This window comes from Hyperolius riggenbachi, chromosome 6 (genome assembly GCF_040937935.1).
Source record: "Hyperolius riggenbachi isolate aHypRig1 chromosome 6, aHypRig1.pri, whole genome shotgun sequence".
Classification (NCBI taxonomy): domain Eukaryota; kingdom Metazoa; phylum Chordata; class Amphibia; order Anura; family Hyperoliidae; genus Hyperolius; species Hyperolius riggenbachi.
The window spans coordinates 250,135,403-250,155,581 of record NC_090651.1 but is presented as its reverse complement, the minus strand read 5'-3'; the positions used below and the strand labels follow the sequence as shown (position 1 = coordinate 250,155,581).

Genomic DNA, 20,179 nt, shown 5'->3' with positions numbered 1-20,179 from the left:
CCTCTATCACCGGTGACAGAGAGTTGGGGATATCTTCCATACCCTAAGAGCTTGCTCTGTGCTTATAATTGGGCAATCCATTATTGAATATTGGGTATTACATGACACCCCCCATCCCCCCACCCTGCCAGCGGATCTAAACCTCTCCCTCTCCCCCCCAAACCTCCCGCTTCGGTTCCAGCTGTACAATATAGGCCTAAGTTAAGAATAGTGCTGCCAGGTTGGTAATAAGGCTTCAATGTGCTAATTATACAGATCAGTATATACATATAGCGGCGGATATTCGTCTTCTTAAGGAGCATTGTGGAGTCCAGTTTCTGGAGCCAGACCGATATTTACATCCCCTTTCCAGTATATCAGCGCACTTCTATTACAGGTACTGTGATAGCATGGATACGATACAGACAGTCCTGTTCATAGTCTGTTAGCTTTTCCACATGTCACAGAGAGAGTCCCCTGCCACGTAAAGGCCAGATTGTAAGTGCGCCATCTCCCATCAGGAGGTGTTGTCGTGTTGGGCCTGATCTTTAGTCCCCGGGTGAATATAGTAAGGCCAAAAGGTCGGCTGTGCAGGTACAGTCGGTGTGAAATAAAATAGCATAACATTATATAGGGTGGAATGATGAGGCCTGCGTCGCCCCTTCGTCTTAGGGCAGCCAGAGTTCGTAGTTACCCGAGGAGAGTTAGTGCGTGTACCCTTCGGACCAGGGTAGTGGCATGCTCCTCTTCTTGTAAAGGGGGTGTATAAGTGCTAGGGTCATAGATGGGGCCATGGCAGAAGCGAGGAGCTCAGGCCACGAGGGCCGAGGAGGAGGGTGAGGAGCCTACTCACGGTTGTAGTTACTTTGGTAGTTTGTCCAGCCATTTCATGGCATCTTCTGGGAGCGTGAAGAATCGTGTGGTGTCGCCATAAATCACTTTTAGCCTGGCCGGGAACAGCATAGAGTATTGGATCTCTTGGTCTCGGAGGCGTTTTTTCACTGCTTGAAAGGATCTTCTTTGTTTCTGTGTTTCCACAGAAAAATCCAGGAAGAACTGAAGCTGTGCATTCTGGTAGGTGACAGGCCCCAGTTTGCGGGATTCTTGAAGAATAACATCTCGATCTCTGAAGGTGCGTGGTGGCGCGCCCGGTGGGCTAGGGGTAGAGGGCATACGGTGTGCTCATTCTGCCGCCATAAAGCATGTGAATGGGGCTTCAGGCATGATGTCTTTGAGCAGATTTTCTATGAACTTCACCAGGTCGTTTCCCTCTGCTCCTTCCGGCAGCCCCAGGACCCTGACATTACTGCGCCTGTTCCGATTTTCGGAGTCTTCGGCTCTAGCTTTCAGTGTATTTACCTCTGTCTGTAGATCCCTTATGGAAAGTCTGTGGTTTGCGGAGGAGTCTTCCAGGTCGCTGATTCTGGTCTCTGCGCCCGTGACCCGCTGGCGTATTGCAGATACGTCTTCTTGGATTAAGGCGAATTTTGCCTCCAGATGGTCCAGCTTGTTCGTGACCGTAGTTTGGCATGTTCGGATGGCGTCCATTAACTCTAGAGCCCCTATGCTGTCTTCCGTATTGGTAGCACAGTCCGCCATTACCGTCTGTATGGCTTTATCCTTCCGCTTGGCAGGCAAAATGACGCCGGCGTCTCGGCGGGAAGAATATTTCCGGGCTTCCTGGGTGCCTATGTCCGCTTTCTGGACATATCAGGGTGGGTGCAGGAGGGTTGAGTGTCCCGTTAGGGAGGCAAAATTAGTGCGTGGTGCCCGCTGGTATATGACGGCTGGAAGTTTGAGAGCAGCAGCTCTTCTCTGTACGTCTGCTCAGGCGGCCATCTTGCTCCGCCCCTTGGATGTATTTTGATGTACCATTTATTGGAAATTAATTATGTGGAATTGAAGAACCTCTTTTAATGTTTTTCGCAATACATGTTAATAAAGTTTTTCTACAAAGTTTTTGATACTATAACAATTCAGTTCCTCGTTTTTTGAATCTAAGTCCTTTTCTATAAAGTAACCAAATGTTTATACAGGCAAAGTGGATTGCCTTTTAAAAGGACTTTTTGGATTTTGGATCCTTCACTTTTAGAAAAAAGGATTGTACCCTAATATATATATATATATATATATACAGTTCCCCAAGACTAAGTCACTCCCTACACAGCATCTCTGCCTGCAGGCCACTTGACTGCCTTCTCCACCACCATTAACACGGTCCAGGACTCAAGGCGGATTCCTGAATTTTTAAGGTAGATGCTAGCACTGACCGCTAACAAAACCAATAACAATTTTTTCTAGTGTGTACATGCCTGCCTAATTTTTCTGGCTGCACTGCAGCTGCAACAACAAAACAAAAGGCATGTACATGTGTCAATTCCTCTTCGTGATCGTTACCTTGCCGCGGTGAAGGGGCTTGCGTATCACAAAGCAATGACTGCTGGCTCTATGAGTGTCTCAGAGTGGCACACCCAAGATATTAAGGTCGTTGCTTCATTGTAGACAGACCAAATTTGATCAGCTGGACAGTCACTGTTGTTCTGTCATTGAGCTACCTCAGCCCGGCGACCACATGGGCTTGAAAAACGATATCGCCTGCACTCTGGCCATGGTGCGCACCAGTCCAGCACGGCCGTCACTACACAAACAGCTGTTTGCGGTGCGTTACACAGTGAGTTTGGTGTGTTATTGTGAAGCAGTACACTAATTACACTACCTGATTGATGTATACACATGCAAGATGTTTTAAAGCACTTTAGGCCTCCAATTTAGCAATAAAATGTGATTTCTGCCCTTAAACCCTGCTGTGCGTAAAATCTGAGTTTTTTTCCCCGGGACTTTTGGCGTGTATCCCACTCCGCCATGCCCCTTCCAGATGTTAGACCCCTTGAAACATCTGTTCCATCACTTTTGTGGCCAGCATGAATGTTTGTAGTTTTCAAAGTTCGCCTCCCCATTGAAGTCCACGAAAGTTCGCGCGAACCGAACTTTTGCGGAAGTTCGCATTCGAGGTTCGCGGACCTAAAATCGGAGGTTCAAGCCATCTCTATTGCCATTTCAATCCCCACATTAGTTAAGGTGAAATAGTTCTCATTGCTTGCTTGAAGGGAGTAGCGAGAAGCCAGTAATAGAAGATGAGCACATGTACATTTTTTTCACTAATTTTAAGATGACTACTGAGAAAACTTTTTTTTTTTATTTAAAAAAATATATGCATATTTAATGAAATACATTTCTACAAGTTGCATTAATACAACGTGGCGTTAATTACCTCTGAAAGTATTATCTTTCGTTTTTCTGGATAGGAGCTCTTGTGCCATTCCCTATTAATTCAGGGTCGTCACCATCATTTTCACTGCTTCAGTGTGACCTTACTTTTGCCATTTCTGAAAAACTGAGCTCTTGTGATGGTGAATGATGCCCTGAGGGCACACTTCTCAAGCTATGTGCATGATTGTACACATGTGCCATGCGTTCTAATAAGCTATAGAAAGCCAATGATACCTACACTCTGAGTGATACTAAATAATAACTTTGGTGCTGCCTTTATGCTACTCATAGCTTCACTTTCAGATACATTCACAGTAATAAATAACTAAATTAATAATATATAATTTTAAAAAAGTTTCTTCATTTAAAATGTCACAAATAATTCAATTGCTTTAAAATATATATTTTTTTAAACCGATTTCATTATTGCCTTTAAAAATCCAGTGTTGCCAAAAATGACTCAAAAAACCTTTATTAATTTTATAACACATGCATGAAATAGAGGTGCAAGTAAAAATGGGCACAGGGTGAAGCCGGTATAAGGTTTAAAGATAATTACCACTGTGAACTGGGTGCCAAATGAAAACAAAAAAAAATGACAGTGGTAATGACAATAGTAAAACATTGTGAAATGTTACTGATACTTTACTACAGGTAACCCTAACACTATAATCACACAGAACCCTTCCCGCTTCCATGCCTAACCCTAAACCCTAAACTTCCTCTCACTTAACCTTAAAACCACCTTCCTAACACCTAACCCTTCCTGATGCCTAACCTTAACCACTTTACCTCCGCAGTGCTAAATTTCTCCGTCCCTCTGCGCACTGCTTCACCCCCAGGGACGGAGAAAGGCGTATGTTTCTGTTTACATGCCGGGAGTGGGCGGGGCAACACGCTCGCACAATCTAGCCAGCCCGCACAGCAGTTGACTAATTGGACATTAGGAACAAGTGTTCCTAAATCCAATTAGAGTCCCCGATTGATGTATGAAGGCTGCTTCAAAGAGAAGCAGTCTTCATAACAAACCGCCGGCACATTGTTATTCTGTCCGTGTGCGCGCGATCACACACCCACCCGCACAGCCCCTGCAGTCCAATGATTGGTTATTGGGGACCCCAGTCCCCAATAACCAATCATACCACATGACAAATAAATGAATGGAGACTGCCTCTGCTTGAGGCAGTCTTCATTCATAACAACAGTTGTAAACAAAGGTGCAGCGCGCGACCCCGCGCCGCGCGCGCGCACGTGCACACCAGCTCCACAGTCCAATGATTGGTTTTGGGGACCCCAGTCCCCAATAACCAACCATATTGCCTAATAAATAAATGAATGAAGACTGCCTGGGAGGAGTGAAAAATGCTCTGGTTTTTAAGGGGAAAACCCCTCAGTTGTGAAGTGGTTAAAACCCCACTTTCTGGCGCCTGGTCCTAACCCCCCCCCCCCCTTCCTAATGCCTAACCTTAACCACCTCCCCATGTCTCTACACCCCCCCCCCCCCTGCAAATAACCTAAATATATAAAAAAGATACATTTCAAAATAATGAATTACAAAAATGATACATTTCAAAATTTCAAAATGATACATTTCAAATACAAAAAAAATCAGTTGGATGGGCCAGATGCCCGCTATTTATCAAGCATCCAAATTTCTGCTTTTGGCACCCAATTGTCGATATTTGCATTAGTGCCTATGGGCCCCCCAAATTGCCCATTAGCCGCAGGTGCCCAAATTTCCTGCATCCTTTATGACTGCATAATCATGACAAAATTATTTACATGTGATTATTACAGTACATGTTCTTAAAGGCTACAATAAAGTTTTCTTTAAAGTGGAATATAACCCTGTATTTCAACTTTGATCTAAAACATTATTTACAGTATATTATATGCAACCAGCATTTTTTTTTTTTACTAGACCAGCATTGGAAGGGTTACACAGAGCTTTAAAGTTCCTGGAGAGAACTGCAGACGCATCCGAAGCTTACTTAGATACATTTTGTTTACATAAATGTATCTAAGTGTTGAATGTGACTCACTCTCTCTGACTGAGAAGGAGCTGGAGGACAGCCAAAGAGTGTGAAACATCTCTCACTTGTTACATTCTATTTAGTTAAATGTATCTATCTGAACTTCTGCATATCTCTCCACAGAATTTTAAACCTCTGTGTTTAACCCTTCCAATGCTGGTCTAGTAAAAAAAAAAAATGCTGGTTGCATATAATATGCTGTAAATAATGTTTTAGAGCAAAGTTGAAATGCAGGGTTATAGTCCGCTTTAAAGAAAGGTCTTCTATACAAAATACTTGGGTTTAACTCCTTAAGAAGACACAATAAAATAATTCCTGTTTTTTCCTAATCAAATATCCACCACAGTAACTAACAACTCCCCCCCCCCCCCCAAAAAAAACAAAAAAAAAAAAACAAATCACATAGGATGAAGGTGTTGACACTACATGTACTAGGAAATATAGAATAGTATTTTATTACATTAAAATGATTCACAATAGAATAAGTTATTCTTTCTAATTTTGAGTAATAGCATACCATAAAGAAATACAGAAAACATGTTTAATATTAAAATGACAGCACAGCAATGGTATAAACCACATTAAGAAAATATTCCAATTTAGTGAGAATTGTGAATACCATAAGGCTGTCTAGGACAATCCTATTCACTCCCACAATCCAAATATTGTAATCATCCTAGGTATTGAATCCATAAAGATATATGGGCAACCCAGTAGCAGAAGCCCAACAAATCATGAATTATGTGCTTCATTGACAGATCATCTTCTGCATCCACATACTGGGCTCAATTCTGGTAGTGTTTAGTAAATTATTACCTCATGGAATTGGGTTTACCTCATGAGGGAAATCAACTTTTGAATTCTGGTAGTTTAAGTAAAGTTTTACCTCATGTAATTTCATGAGGTAATTCATGCGGTAATTTTCTACTAAAAATGTGTGGTATTTAGTAGTGAAATACCTCACACTTGAATTCTGAAGTAAAATAAGACGCGTGTTTGCATGTCTTTTACCTCACATAATTAGACCTACCTCTACCACATGATAAATGCAGTGCTGTGACAGAATTGTGATATCAGTCACATAACATGGAGCCTTTTCAGCTTGTTCTGTGTTCAGATCCCCCATATTTTGCTTAAATAAATAAAAGTGATCTGACCAACAATCCCCCTCAGCCCCAGCTTCCATTTTGTTTTTAAAAAGAAAAAGTGCTCCAAACCCTGTACAATCCTTCATCTGCTGCGCCCCCCCCCCCCCCCTCAACATTGCCATTCCCCAACCTCTGGTTGGAAAAATAAAAGTAAAAATGCTCCAACCCACAGCCTCTATTTTTAGAAAAAATTAAGTAAAACTGCGGCAAACACCGATTTCTCCCCCCCCCCTCCTCCTCTGGTTAAAAGTGCTCTGAGGCCCCCCCCCCCCCCCCAGCAGCCTCTAAAAGTAAAAGTGCTGTAACCCCCCCTCCAGACCCCCAGCCTCTAAAAGTAAAAGTACTCACACCCCCAGTCTCTAAAAGTGCTGACCCCTCCCCCAGTCTCTAAAAGTGCTCCGACCCCCCCTCCCCCCAGCCTCTAAAAGTGCTCCTACCACTCCCCCAGCCTCTAAAGGTAAATGAGCTGAATTTTTTATTTATTTATTTTTTGTAATGGATGCCTATAAATTTACTTTTCATAGGTTGCTACATAATCAAATACACCTTCCCTCCTCAAAAAAAAAACATCTTCCAAAGACTATCCTAACTTATGGAAGACAATTAAAGACTATGGCCTCGATTCATAAAGCATTCCCGCATGCGGGAATGCTGAAAACGGCACACTTTACCGACCACACAGCAGAATTTTTACTCATAAAGGCTTTTTCCGCATGAAAAGCCGACATTCGCGAGCAGAGTGATCAATTATCATAGCAAAAGTAACAAATGTCAATTCATAAAGATTAGAGGTAGCGGTATGCGGACGGGTATTACCGCTACCTCTGATGTGGCGAGAAGCGTGCGGAATACATTGCAGTGAATGGGACAGACCTCCCAAGCAGCTGCAGAGAGAACACCGCACGGAGGGATTCCGCCTGCTTCTCCTGTTTCTGCATGTCTCCCGACAGCCTAACGCCTGCCTACAGCGGAATATCTCCGCACGCCTGTCACAACTAGCAAAATTTTTATGAATTGCCACCCTGAAGGCGGAAATACCGACAGCGGTGTTTCCCCGCTCAACGTTACCTTCCCGACAGCACTTTTATGAATCGAGGCCTATTACTTATTTGCTGCAGGCTTACCACTGATATACCTCATGTTTTACCTCACTCTATGCATTTACCTCATGTTTTACCACATGTTTTACCTCATGTTCTGAAATGGAGAAAAATCTTTCAGAATTGATAAAAGAAGAGGAAAATACCTCATGAGGTATTTTACCTACCAAAAAATATTTACCTCACAGAGCTACCAGAATTGAGCCCAATTATGTGTAAGTCCCTTGGTAACAGTGGAACCTTGTACAGTTCAAGCCACTAGAGCCAACTAATTGTAGAGGCTCAAGTTCTACAAGTTACCTCTGATACCAAAGTCATGGTCATAGACAATGATCCACTCTTAAAGGGAACCTGAGATCTCATTACTGGGGGTATTTATACTTACCTGGGCCTTTCTCCAGCCCCATGAGGTACTTGAGCAGCGGGTGCACATGCACAGAATTGTAATATTGTCCACGACTGTTGCCTTGTAATCTCCTCCAAAATCTGTCCAGAGTGGCTGAGGAGGATGGCAAGGGAGCCCACACACCTCATGGAGCTGGAGGAAGCCCCAGGTAAGTATAAATACCCTGAGTAACAAGATCTCAGGCACACAAAGGTTGTCTATTCTATAGATATACATACTGTATGTACAGAGTGAGATAATGGTTGCTTGACAGTTGTTATTTCTCACTATGCAACAAGGTTCACAGACAGGAAACTGTCATGACCAAGGTCATGACATCACACTTTGGGAGGGGTTTTACCACAATATCAGCCACACAGACCCCCCTTATGCACTATTTGAGAAAAAGTAAAGATTTCTTGTGAGAAAGGGGGTATCAGCTACTGATTGGAATAAAGTTTAAGTTCCTCTTTAGGTTCCTCAATGATGCCCTATGGTGGCTCTCACATGTCCATGCAGCCACTGCCAATTGAACCTCAGTATGCTGTTCCGACCTGTCTCACTGCTAAGCTAACAGCCTTATCAGGGAAGCATGCTCTACTCTTTTTTTTTTTGGTATGTTATCACTCGGCAATTAGAAGGAAGAACTTGTATGGTGAATCAATTCAATGTAATAAAATACTCTTTTATTATAGCAGATGTGTAAGAAACACCGTTATTCCATGCAAATTTTTTTTTTTGGGGGGGGGGGGGGGGGGTTAAGGGCTTAAATGAGTATTGTCGTCTATACACTGTCAATGTTTTTCTGCAATCACTTATGTCATACAATGGCTGCCATATGCTCAGTGAATTTGTAATATGTAGAGGTGCCCATACGCTCATCGATTTTTTTCCATTGGATTCATCTGCTGATAGTCGATTCTCCAAAATGTCAGATCGATCAAATTTTGATCAATTTTGACCAAAAATGTTTTGGACAGGATGGAAAATCTGGGGTGGGGCAGATGCCTTTGAGAAAGGAATCAATCATTTTGGAACATTGGGTGGAAATCTATATGTGTATGGGAGTGTCAGTAACAATATTTATTTATTCCCAAAGTTAGTTTCATAAGATGTCCCCCATTTTGTCTTAGTGCCAGTCTCCTCCTATGGGAGCCATCAAGTGTCTTGCTAGTTTGGGCCTGTGAGTTTATGAAGTGAGACTTAGATTTTGAATTGTGCCTACCCCTTCTTCCATCACCAAACTGCTCCTATTGGTCAACTTCAATATACTGCATAACATAATGGACCTAATGGAGAACTTGCTCACAATATGAAAATGGGCTGATACATCCTCCCGATATCCAAGCTGTAAGCTACCTATGTAGTAGGTGTCAGTGTCCAAGGGAGACGTCTGCACACCCGGATGATGGAGGCTTGGAGAATGCTCCACCCCCACCACAAGAGTCCTCAATTACCAATATAGCTGTAGTGTACTGGAGCACCCACAAAAGAGCACACCTGATGGGGTCTGCCCTAGTCCCTTGGGCAACCAATAGGAAATAGACCAACACCATCGCATTAATCCATCTCATACTTGGGACATGCATTTTGAACAAATCATATGCACCTCAGATACACATTCCTCTGGCAGCACAGCAGAGACACCATCTCTAGTCCTGTGATATTGGTGAGAGAATTACAATTACAATTCATTTTATAAACGTGTGGTCATAGATTCACTTTGACCTTATCTTATTGGCTAAACTTATGACACAAAAACCAGAACTCAGTGTGATGTCAGGACCTAGGTCCGGACAGTTTGCTGTCTGTGAGCCTTGTTGCATTGTGGGAAATAACAGCTGTTTCCAAGTGCCAAGCAACCAGTATCTCCCTTTGTGCATACGTATATATCTATAAAAAAAAACGTTTTAGTCTATCGCATTGTTAGGGGGTGTGGTTATAGATAATGGCAGTTTGTGCTGTTTTTTTCATGTCTGCCAGTAGTAAAGATGGTTACATGAAGGCTGCTTGTAGATCAAACTATATGAACAAATTACATGGTGGATATCAATCGTTTATTGATCTCTCTTCTATTTTTTAACTTCTCACTTTACAATGTATTGATTTATGTTTTCCCCATTTTAGCTACAGTTCCTCTTTAAGAGGACTGCATATATCTCCCAGTTGCCAGACGAGCACCACTGTGCAGATGCTCAGGGCAACGCTGTTCCAATAAGACCACTAAACCTCAGAAGGTGTCGCTGAAGATTTGCCCATCTATAAAACTATCTATTAAACAGCGATTAAAATCATCCTGAGCTCCACCTGTCTCTCCCTGTAATTTGTGAAAGACTCCCACAGGTTTGGGTTTCCCTCCCCTTTGTATTGCACATAAAGGAAGCCTAGACTTAGCAACACACTTTCGCGCCACAGACATCTTGGCAGCACAAACTGGCTGACATGTCCCAAAATTTTGCAGGTGTTTTATTTTTTTTTATTTTTAACAGAATATGTTTCACACTTGTCAGTCGTATGAATACTCATTGTTGTGAGATGGAAATTGCAAAGCAATTCTCAGCGTAAAAATTCACCGGCAGCTGCTCAGCAACAAAACACAAGCAAGAAAAGGCAACCAATTATAGCAATTGCTTTGAGGCAAGATATTTGCTTATAAGGTGACACATTTGTCTTCCCAGAAAACCTACTTTTTTTCTGTCCTACTTCTTTATTGAGGGGGCGCATTGCATAATCTTTGAATATTGTGTGGTCTGCCATTCAGGATCTTAGAGCATTTCTATGGCGTTGTTCATTTCCTAGGCCCACCCAGTCTGCTATTGAGAAGTCACAGAAGTAATCCCTTCTTTATTAAGCAGCAGGCACAGCAATCCTAATGTGGATCCATTTTTTTTTATTTCAGGGACAGTGGAGAAATGGTGTCTTCAGTGGACAAGGAACAATGATTCACTGCTCGGGAGTCATTTATGACGGCCCCTGGATCAATGGCCATCCTGCTGGTATGCACTTTATTATTCTAACCAGTTATTATACTCACTGTAATTTATAGGCTATGTATAGTGTTTTACTTACTCATGATACCATATGGGGCCTGATGCAATTCCGACTGCAAATAACTCAGTTCATGCCAATACACTATCACCCTACATCTCACACACTTTTTTTCCGAGATATCTGATAATAGATTTAACGCTTGTGATGCATATGCAAAATCATATTCACTTGGTGTTCTAAACACACTGGCTTAAACAATCAAATAGTTGCTTTCAGTTGTATTGGTGGGTGATATGTATTGCTTTTGGTGTTTTTTGTTTCCTGCAGCTTCATCACTTACAACTTCGCTATCTTCTTGCATATCCTTCTTAGTATTTTTATTTTTTTTTCATAAAATTATTGAAAGTTAGAAAAATAACATGCAACTCAATTTTTAACATTTTTTCCCCCTGTCCCCTATGCAGCCAGACATCCTTGACTTAACCCACTTGCAAAACACCCTTGCTCAGTTAAGCACAAGGGGCTCATACTTACCTCCAGTGCCCAGTATGAGGACAGGGTAGCTACCTTCACACATGGCGATATCAATGGGATGTAACCTGTGATAGAATTTGGAATCTAAGCTAAGCGCCTGCCTTGTAGGCAAATGTTAGTTGGGGTGAAGCAGTGTCGTGTGTTGGGGTCACCAGGGGTGTCAGGGGAGGGTGCTGTGGGTGCCCCGTGTGCCGGCGGGGTTAGTCCAATGTGTTTGGGAGAAGGGGGGAGTGGCGGTTTTGGCAATAGTCACAAGGTCGGAGCTTGCTCTGCAATCTTTTGAAAGTGTCACAGGGCTTCCCATTGTTAGAAGACCCAGTGGCAGTTTCAAAAATGCTTTGGCGGGGCCTGCTGTATGTGTGTGGTGCTGTTTGTTGCTTGTTGTAAATCTTCAATCAGCATAACGAGAGGATATTGTCATGAGTTTAACCACTTCCCGACCGCCTAATGCACAGAGGCGGCCGGGAAGTGGAGCCCTGAAGGACCGGCTCACCCACAGAGGCGGCGGTCCTTCTAAGGGCATGGGCGGAGCAATCGCGTCATCCGTGACGCGATCCTCCGCCGGCGCCTGTCACCGCTCGCCCGCCACAACATCCCGCCGGCTATACGGAAGCGCCGGCGGGATGTTAACACCGCGATCGCCGCATACAAAGTGTATAATACACTTTGTAATGTTTACAAAGTGTATTATACAGGCTGCCTCCTGCCCTGGTGGTCCCAGTGTCCGAGGGACCACCAGGGCAGGCTGCAGCCACCCTAGTCTGCACCCAAGCACACTGATTTCTCCCCCCCCTGCCCCAGATCGCCCACAGCACCCCTCAGACCCCCCCCCCCCTGCCCACCCCCCAGACCACTGTTTGCACCCAATCACCCCCCTAATCACCCATCAATCACTCCCTGTCACTATCTGTCAACGCTATTTTTTTTTATCTCCCCCCCTGCCACTGCCCCCTCCTGATTCTCCCCAGACCCCCCCCAGACCCCCCCCCCCCATGTGTACTGTATGCATCTATCCCCCCTGATCACCTGTCAATCACCTGTCAATCACCTGTCAATCACCCATCAATCACCCCCTGTCACTGCCACCCATCAATCAGCCCCTAACCTGCCCCTTGCGGGCAATCTGATCACCCACCCACACCAATAGATCGCCCGCAGATCCGACATCAGATCACCACCCAAACGCAGTGTTTACATCTATTCTCTCCTCTAAACACCCACTAATTACCCATCAATCACCCCCTATCACCACCTGTCACTGTTACCCATCAGATCAGACCCTAATCTGCCCCTTGCGGGCACCCAATCACCCGCCTACACGCTCAGATTGCCCTCAGACCCCCCCTTATCAATTCGCCAGTGCAATATTTACATCTGTTCTTCCCTGTAATAACCCACTAATCACCTGTCAATCACCTGTCAATCACCCATCAATCACCCCCTGTCACTGCCACCCATCAATCACCCCCTGTCACTGCCACCCATCAATCAGCCCCTAACCTGCCCCTTGCGGGCAATCTGATCACCCACCCACACCAATAGATCGCCTGCAGATCCGACATCAGATCACCACCCAAACGCAGTGTTTACATCTATTCTCTCCTCTAAACACCCACTAATTACCCATCAATCACCCCCTATCACCACCTGTCACTGTTACCCATCAGATCAGACCCTAATCTGCCCCTTGCGGGCACCCAATCACCCGCCTACACGCTCAGATTGCCCTCAGACCCCCCCCCTTATCAATTCGCCAGTGCATTAGTTACATCTGTTCTTCCCTGTAATAACCCACTGATCACCTGTCAATCACCTGTCAATCACCCATCAATCACCCCCTGTCACTGCCACCCATCAATCACCCCCTGGCACTGCCACCCATCAATCACCCCCTGTCACTGCCACTCATCAATCATCCCCTAACCTGCCCCTTGCGGGCAATCTGATCACCCACCCACACCAATAGTTCGCCCGCAGATCCGACGTCAGATCACCTCCCAAGGGCAGTGTTTATATCTGTTCTCTACCCTAAACACCCACTAATTACCCATCAATCACCCCCTGTCACTGCTACCTATCAGATTAGACCCCTATCTGCCCCTAGGGCACTCAATCACCCGCCCAAACAATGACAAAAAATAAAATCTTCTATGAACTCACCATACTCCTAACGGAATACCTTGGGGTGTCTTCTTTCTAAAATGGGGTCATTTGTGGGGTTCCTATACTGCCCTGGCATTTTAGGGGCCCTAAACCGTGAGGAGTAGTCTTGAAACGAAATTTCTCAAAATGACCTGTGAAATCCTAAAGGTACTCATTGGACTTTGGGCCCTTTAGCGCAGTTAGGGTGCAAAAAAGTGCCACACATGTGGTATTGCCGTACTCAGGAGAAGTAGTATAATGTGTTTTGGGGTGTATTTTTACACATACCCATGCTGAGTGGGAGAAAGATCTCTGTAAATGGACAATTGTGTGTAAAAAAAATTAACAAATTGTCATTTACAGAGATATTTCTCCCACCCAGCACGGGTATGTGTAAAAATACACCCCAAAACACATTATACTACGTCTCCTGAGTACGGCAATACCACATGTGTGGCACTTTTTTGCAGCCTAACTGCGCTAAGGGGTCCAAAGTCCAATGAGCACCTTTAGGCTTTACAGGGGTGCTTACAATTTAGCACCCCCCAAAATGTCAGGACAGTAAACACACCCCACAAATGACCCCATTTTGGAAAGTAGACCCTTCAAGGTATTCAGAGAGGGGCATGGTGAGTCCGTGGCAGATTTCATTTTTTTTTGTCGCAAGTTAGAAGAAATGGAAACTTTTTTTTTTTTTTTCACAAAGTGTCATTTTCCGCTTACTTGTGACAAAAAATAATATCTTCTATGAACTCACTATGCCTCTCAGTGAATACTTTGGGATGTCTTCTTTCCAAAATGGGGTCATTTGGGGGGTATTTATACTATCCTGGAATTCTAGCCCCTCATGAAACATGACAGGGGGTCAGAAAAGTCATAGATGCTTGAAAATGGGAAAATTCACTTTTTGCACCATAGTTTGTAAACGCTATAACTTTTACCCAAACCAATAAATATACACTGAATGGGGTTTTTTTTAATCAAAAACATGTTTGTCCACATTTTTCGCGCTGCATGTATACAGAAATTTTACTTTATTTGAAAAATGTCAGCACAGAAAGTTAAAAAAATCATTTTTTTTGCCAAAATTCATGTCTTTTTTGATGAATATAATAAAAAGTAAAAATCGCAGGAGCAATCAAATAGCACCAAAAGAAAGCTTTATTAGTGACAAGAAAAGGAGCCAAAATTCATTTAGGTGGTAGGTTGTATGAGCGAGCAATAAACCGTGAAAGCTGCAGTGGTCTGAATGGAAAAAAAGTGGCCGGTCCTTAAGGGGTAGAAAGCCCTAGGTCCTCAAGTGGTTAACCAAAGGTAAGCATTTATGGTTAATTAACAGTATTAAAATACTTTTCTTGTTGTTACGTTTTTATTTCTTTTCTAAAGGTGGCCACTAACGATACAATCCTTTTCATCCAATTTTACCAAATCTATGTAGTATAAGGTTAAACTGAGTGAATCTACTGAATGGATCATTTAGGCAGTTACCTTGTATTAAATAGAAATGGTAAGATTGGATGAAAAAGATTGTATCATTAGTGGCCAGCTTTACTCTTTCAGTACTCCTTACCCATGGGGAGGGGTGGACAGATGCCACCATGAACCTACCCAGAGCCTACACCCACAGGCATATATGTAGTTACCCCCACCCTCCTCCTAGGCACTGGAGGTGGGTATGAGTATGGTATGGACAAGGGCTCTGTAGGAGAGGGGGCAAGCTTTGTTGCCCTGCTCTTCCAGAGCCCCCCATATCATGGATCATGCGGGCTGGCATAGCTCAGGCTATGGAGCCTTACACGGGTGGATGACTAGGGGTTGCAGAGGCTGCGGGAGGGGACCCCATGTCATTTTTTAAAATGCACTTTTAATAATGGAAACAATAGTTATATTTGCCAGGAGTCCTTTTACAGCAGTATTGCAGCTGTAAAGCAAATCCTGGCCAAACTGTTGCCATCTTCACCGGGTTATCAGGTGGTCATAACACCCTGCCCATTGACCACCTGGAAACCCACCTGGAAGTTAACTGCTCTTTCTGTTGATATATGTACATTTTCACTATCGATAGGTAGATATATTATCTGTCACTTAACTGCGTTTAAAACCCATTTTTCCTATTGTAACTATAAAATCGATTTTTTTTCAAAAGCTACAAGGTCTTTTTGAAAGATTTTTTCCCACATGTCCCCACTCTTCTTCTTAACTGGTTCAGCACGGCAGTGCCGAAAATCTCATGCATCCAAGCAATGTTCACCTCCCGTTCATTCGCCTATAACTTTATTGCTACTTATCACAATGAATTGATATATATCTTGTTTTTTCCGCCACTAATTAGGCTTTGTTTGGGTGCTACATTTTGCTAAGAATTATTTTTTTCTAAATCCATTTTAACAGGAAGATTAAGAAAAAAATGAAAAAAAATTCATTATTTCTCAGTTTTTGGCCATTATAGTTTGAAATTAATATAAGCTACCGTAATTAAAACTCATGTATTTTATTTGCCCATCTGTCCCGGTTATTACACCGTTTAAACGATGTACCTATCACAATTTATGGTGCCGATATTTTATTTAGAAATAAAGGTGCATTTTTTCAATTTGCGTCAATCACTATTTATAAGCTTATAATTTTAAATATTATAATAACATATTCTCTTGACATGCATATTTAAAAAGTTCAGACCCTTCGGTAACTATTTTTAACTATTTATGTTGTTTTTGGTTTTTTTTTATTGTATTTTTTTTTTTATAAAAAAAATGTATGTGGGTAATTTTTGGTGTGGGAGGGAAACTGCTAATTTTAAATGTAAAATAATATTTTTTTTTTATTAAAAATGTATGTGGGTGCAGTTTACTATTTGGCCACAAGATGGCCACAGTGAAAAAAGTCCTGGATGCGAACGATCTCGCATCCAGGAACTAAAATGCTGGGGAGAAGTTTCCTGGGGGCAGAAATACCGCGCTCTCTGGAGAGAAAGCATCTGTATTTCTGCGGGGAAGTTAGATCGGTGAATGGGAATTATATTCCCATTCACTGATCAGGGGGGCTAGCGGTGGGCGGCGGGAGCGCGCGCAGGGGCGCGCCCGATCGCGCGCACCAGCCGGCGGCAGCAGCAGTGCCTATCTGGACGAGGAAGCTCATCCAGATAGGCCGAACTGGTTAACATGCCTAGCAAATTTTAGGACTCTAGCATGTATAGGGGCTTTGCTAGTAAGTATTCTTCAATGTTAATTAACACAAATATGCGCCATTACTGCAGAAATCCACGGCGAGAGCGAGAAAGGCCCAATTTGTCACGAGATTGAGTATACAATTCTTGCTCCCTCATTCACTACACCTCAATCTTACTGGTCATAATTCAGTTCAGGCTGGACACAACCACTTCAAAGTTTTGGCTTTGCCACTACTCCTTTCAACTGCCTTCCCCTTCCGATTAAAACTGGTAGCTGCCTATACCTTGTATTATTATAACTAAAAATAACATAAATAAATCGTTTCATTGAATGTGAAATGTACTGAAATTAACTTTATTATTGTTATTGATTTATATAGTGCCAACTTCTTCTGTAGCGCTGTACAAAAACATACAATAATGGGGAGCATAGATACATAAGAAGTTCAACATACTGTACAATCAGGACAACTAGTGATACAAGTACAGATATATACCACTGTTGTGTAGTTTGAAAACCATCATTATCAGTACTGATGGATGCTCACTTGATAAAATGCACAGAAACAGAAAACACAACGGAGAAGTCCCTGCTCTTGTGAGCTTACAATCTAGGGGGTAGTGAGGTGGAGACAATGGGGGAGTAGACAAAGGGGTTAGCAGGTGAGGCAGTGAGCTTTAAATAATAGGCTTGTTTGAACAGGAGTGTCTTGAGGGTATGTTTGAAAATTTCCAGGCTTGTAGCAAGACGGATAGGCTGTGGGAGTGAGTACCAGTGGAGGGGTGACACTTGTTAGAAGTCCTGGATGGGAGAGTGAGAGGAAGTGACAAAACTGGATAACCATAGGGTCTCTAGGGAGGGGCAAAATTTCCTGGAGAAAAATTGACAGGGAAATGTATGGAGGGGTTAGCATATTTAGACTTTTTAACCACTTGAGGACCGTGGGCTTTACCCCCCTTAAGGACCAGGCACTTTTTTTCCATTCAGACCACTGCAGCTTTCACGGTTTATTGCTCGCTCATACAATCTACCACCTAAATGAATTTTGACTTCTTTTCTTGTCACTAATAAAGCTTTCTTTTGGTGCTATTTGATTACTGCTGCGATTTTTACTTTTTATTGTATTCATCAAAAAAGACATGAATTTTGTCAAAAAATGATTTTTTTTTAATTTCTGTGCTGGCATTTTTCAAATAAAGTAAAATTTCTGTATACATGCAGCACGAAAAATGTGGACAAACATGTTTTTGATTAAAAAAAAACCCATTCAGCCTATATTTATTGGTTTGGGTAAAAGTTATAGCGTTTACAAACTATGGTGCAAAAAGTGAATTTTCCCATTTTCCAGCATCTCTGACCACCTGACATGTTTCATGAGGGGCTAGAATTCCAGGATAGTATAAATACCCCCCAAATGACCCCATTTTGGAAAGAAGACATCCCAAAGTATTCACTGAGAGGCATAGTGAGTTCACAGAAGATATTATTTTTTGTCACAAGTAAGCGGAAAATGACACTTTGCGACAAAAAAAAAATGAAATCTGCCACAGTCTCACCATGCCCCTCTCTGAATACCTTGAAGTGTCTACTTTCCAAAATGGGGTCATTTGTGGGGTGTGTTTACTGTCCTGACATTTTGGGGGGTGCTAAATTGTAAGCACCCCTGTAAAGCCTAAAGGTGCTCATTGGACTTTGAGCCCCTTAGCGCAGTTAGGGTGCAAAAAAGTGCCACACATGTGGTATTGCCATACTCAGGAGAAGTAGTATAATGTGTTTTGGGGTGTATTTTTACACATACCCATGCTGGGTGGGAGAAATGTTTTACACACAATTGTCCATTTACAGAGATATTTCTCCCACTCAGCATGGGTATGTGTAAAAATACACCCCAAAACACATTATACTACTTTTCCTGAGTACGGCGATACCACATGTGTGGCACTTTTTTGCACCCTAACTGCGCTAAGGGGCCCAAAGTCCAATGAGTACCTTTAGGATTTCACAGGTCATTTTTGTTTCAAGACTACTCTTTACGGTTTAGGGCCCCTAAAATACCAGGGCAGTATAGGAACCCCACTAATGACCCCATTTTAGAAAGAAGACACCCCAAGGTATTCCGTTAGGAGTATGGCGAGTTCATAGAAGATTTTATTTTTTGTCGCAAGTTAGCAAAAATTGATTTTAATTTGTGACAAAAAATAAAATCTTCTATGAATTCACCATACTCCTAACGGAATACCTTTGGGTGTCTTCTTTCTAGAATGGGGTCATTTGTGGGGTTCCTATACTGCCCTGGCATTTTAGGGGCCCTAAACCGTGAGGAGTAGTCTTTAAACCAAATGTCGCAAAATGACCTGTGAAATCCTAAAGGTACTCATTAGACTTTGGGCCCCTTAGTGCACTTGGGATGTAAAAAAGTGCCACACATGTGGTACCACCGTACCAAGGAGAAGTAGTATAATGTGTTTGGGGTGTATTTTTACACATACCCATGCTGGGTGGGAGAAATATCTCTATAAATGACAATTGTTTGAATTTTTTTACACTCAATTGTCCATTTACAGAGAGATTTCTCCCACCCAGCATGGGTATGTGTAAAAATACACCCCAAAACACATTATACTACTTTTCCTGAGTAGGGCGGTACCACATGTGTGACACTTTTTTGCAGCCTAGGTGCGCTAAGGGGCTCAACGTCCTATTCACAGGTCATTTTGAGGCATTTGTTTTCTAGACTACTCCTCACGGTTTAGGGCCCCTAAAATGCCAGGGCAGTATAGGAACCCCACAAGTGGCCCCATTTTAGAAAGAAGACACCCCAAGGTATTCCGTTAGGTGTATGGGGAGTTCATAGAAGATTTTATTTTTTGTCACAAGTTAGTGAAAAATGACACTTTGTGAAAAAAAAAACAATAAAAATCAATTTCCGCTAACTTTTGACAAAAAATAAAATTTTCTATGAATTTGTCATACACCTAACAGAATACCTTGGGGTGTCTTTTTTTCAAAAACGGGGTCACTTGTGGGGTTCCTATACCGCCCTGGCATTTTACGGGCCCAAAACCGTGAGTAGTCTGGAAACCAAATGTCTCAAAATGACTGTTCAGGGGTATAAGCATCTGCAAATTTTGATGACAGGTGGTCTATGAGGGGGCGAATTTTGTGGAACCGGTCATAAGCAATGTGGCCTTTTAGATGACAGGTTGTATTGGGCCTGATCTGATGGATAGGAGTGCTAGGGGGGTGACAGGAGGTGATTGATGGGTGTCTCAGGGGGTGGTTAGAGGGGAAAATAGATGCAATCAATGCACTGGGGAGGTGATCGGAAGGGGATCTGAGGGGGATCTGAGGGTTTGGCCGAGTGATCAGGAGCCCACACGGGGCAAATTAGGGCCTGATCTGATGGGTAGGTGTGCTAGGGGGTGAC

The 20,179-nt window shown here is 42.9% G+C and overlaps 1 protein-coding gene across 3 annotated transcripts in view; it reads left to right on the top strand.

Moving 5' to 3' along the window:
- The window catches only part of MORN1 (MORN repeat containing 1), a 565,248-nt gene that overhangs the window by 152,276 nt on the left and 392,793 nt on the right, over nt 1-20,179 (top strand). For all 3 annotated transcript variants that reach the window (XM_068240670.1, XM_068240672.1, XM_068240671.1), the window contains exon 7: nt 10,815-10,911. In XM_068240670.1, the coding sequence (XP_068096771.1) occupies nt 10,815-10,911 (97 nt within the window). The remainder of the gene's footprint in view (nt 1-10,814; nt 10,912-20,179) is intronic.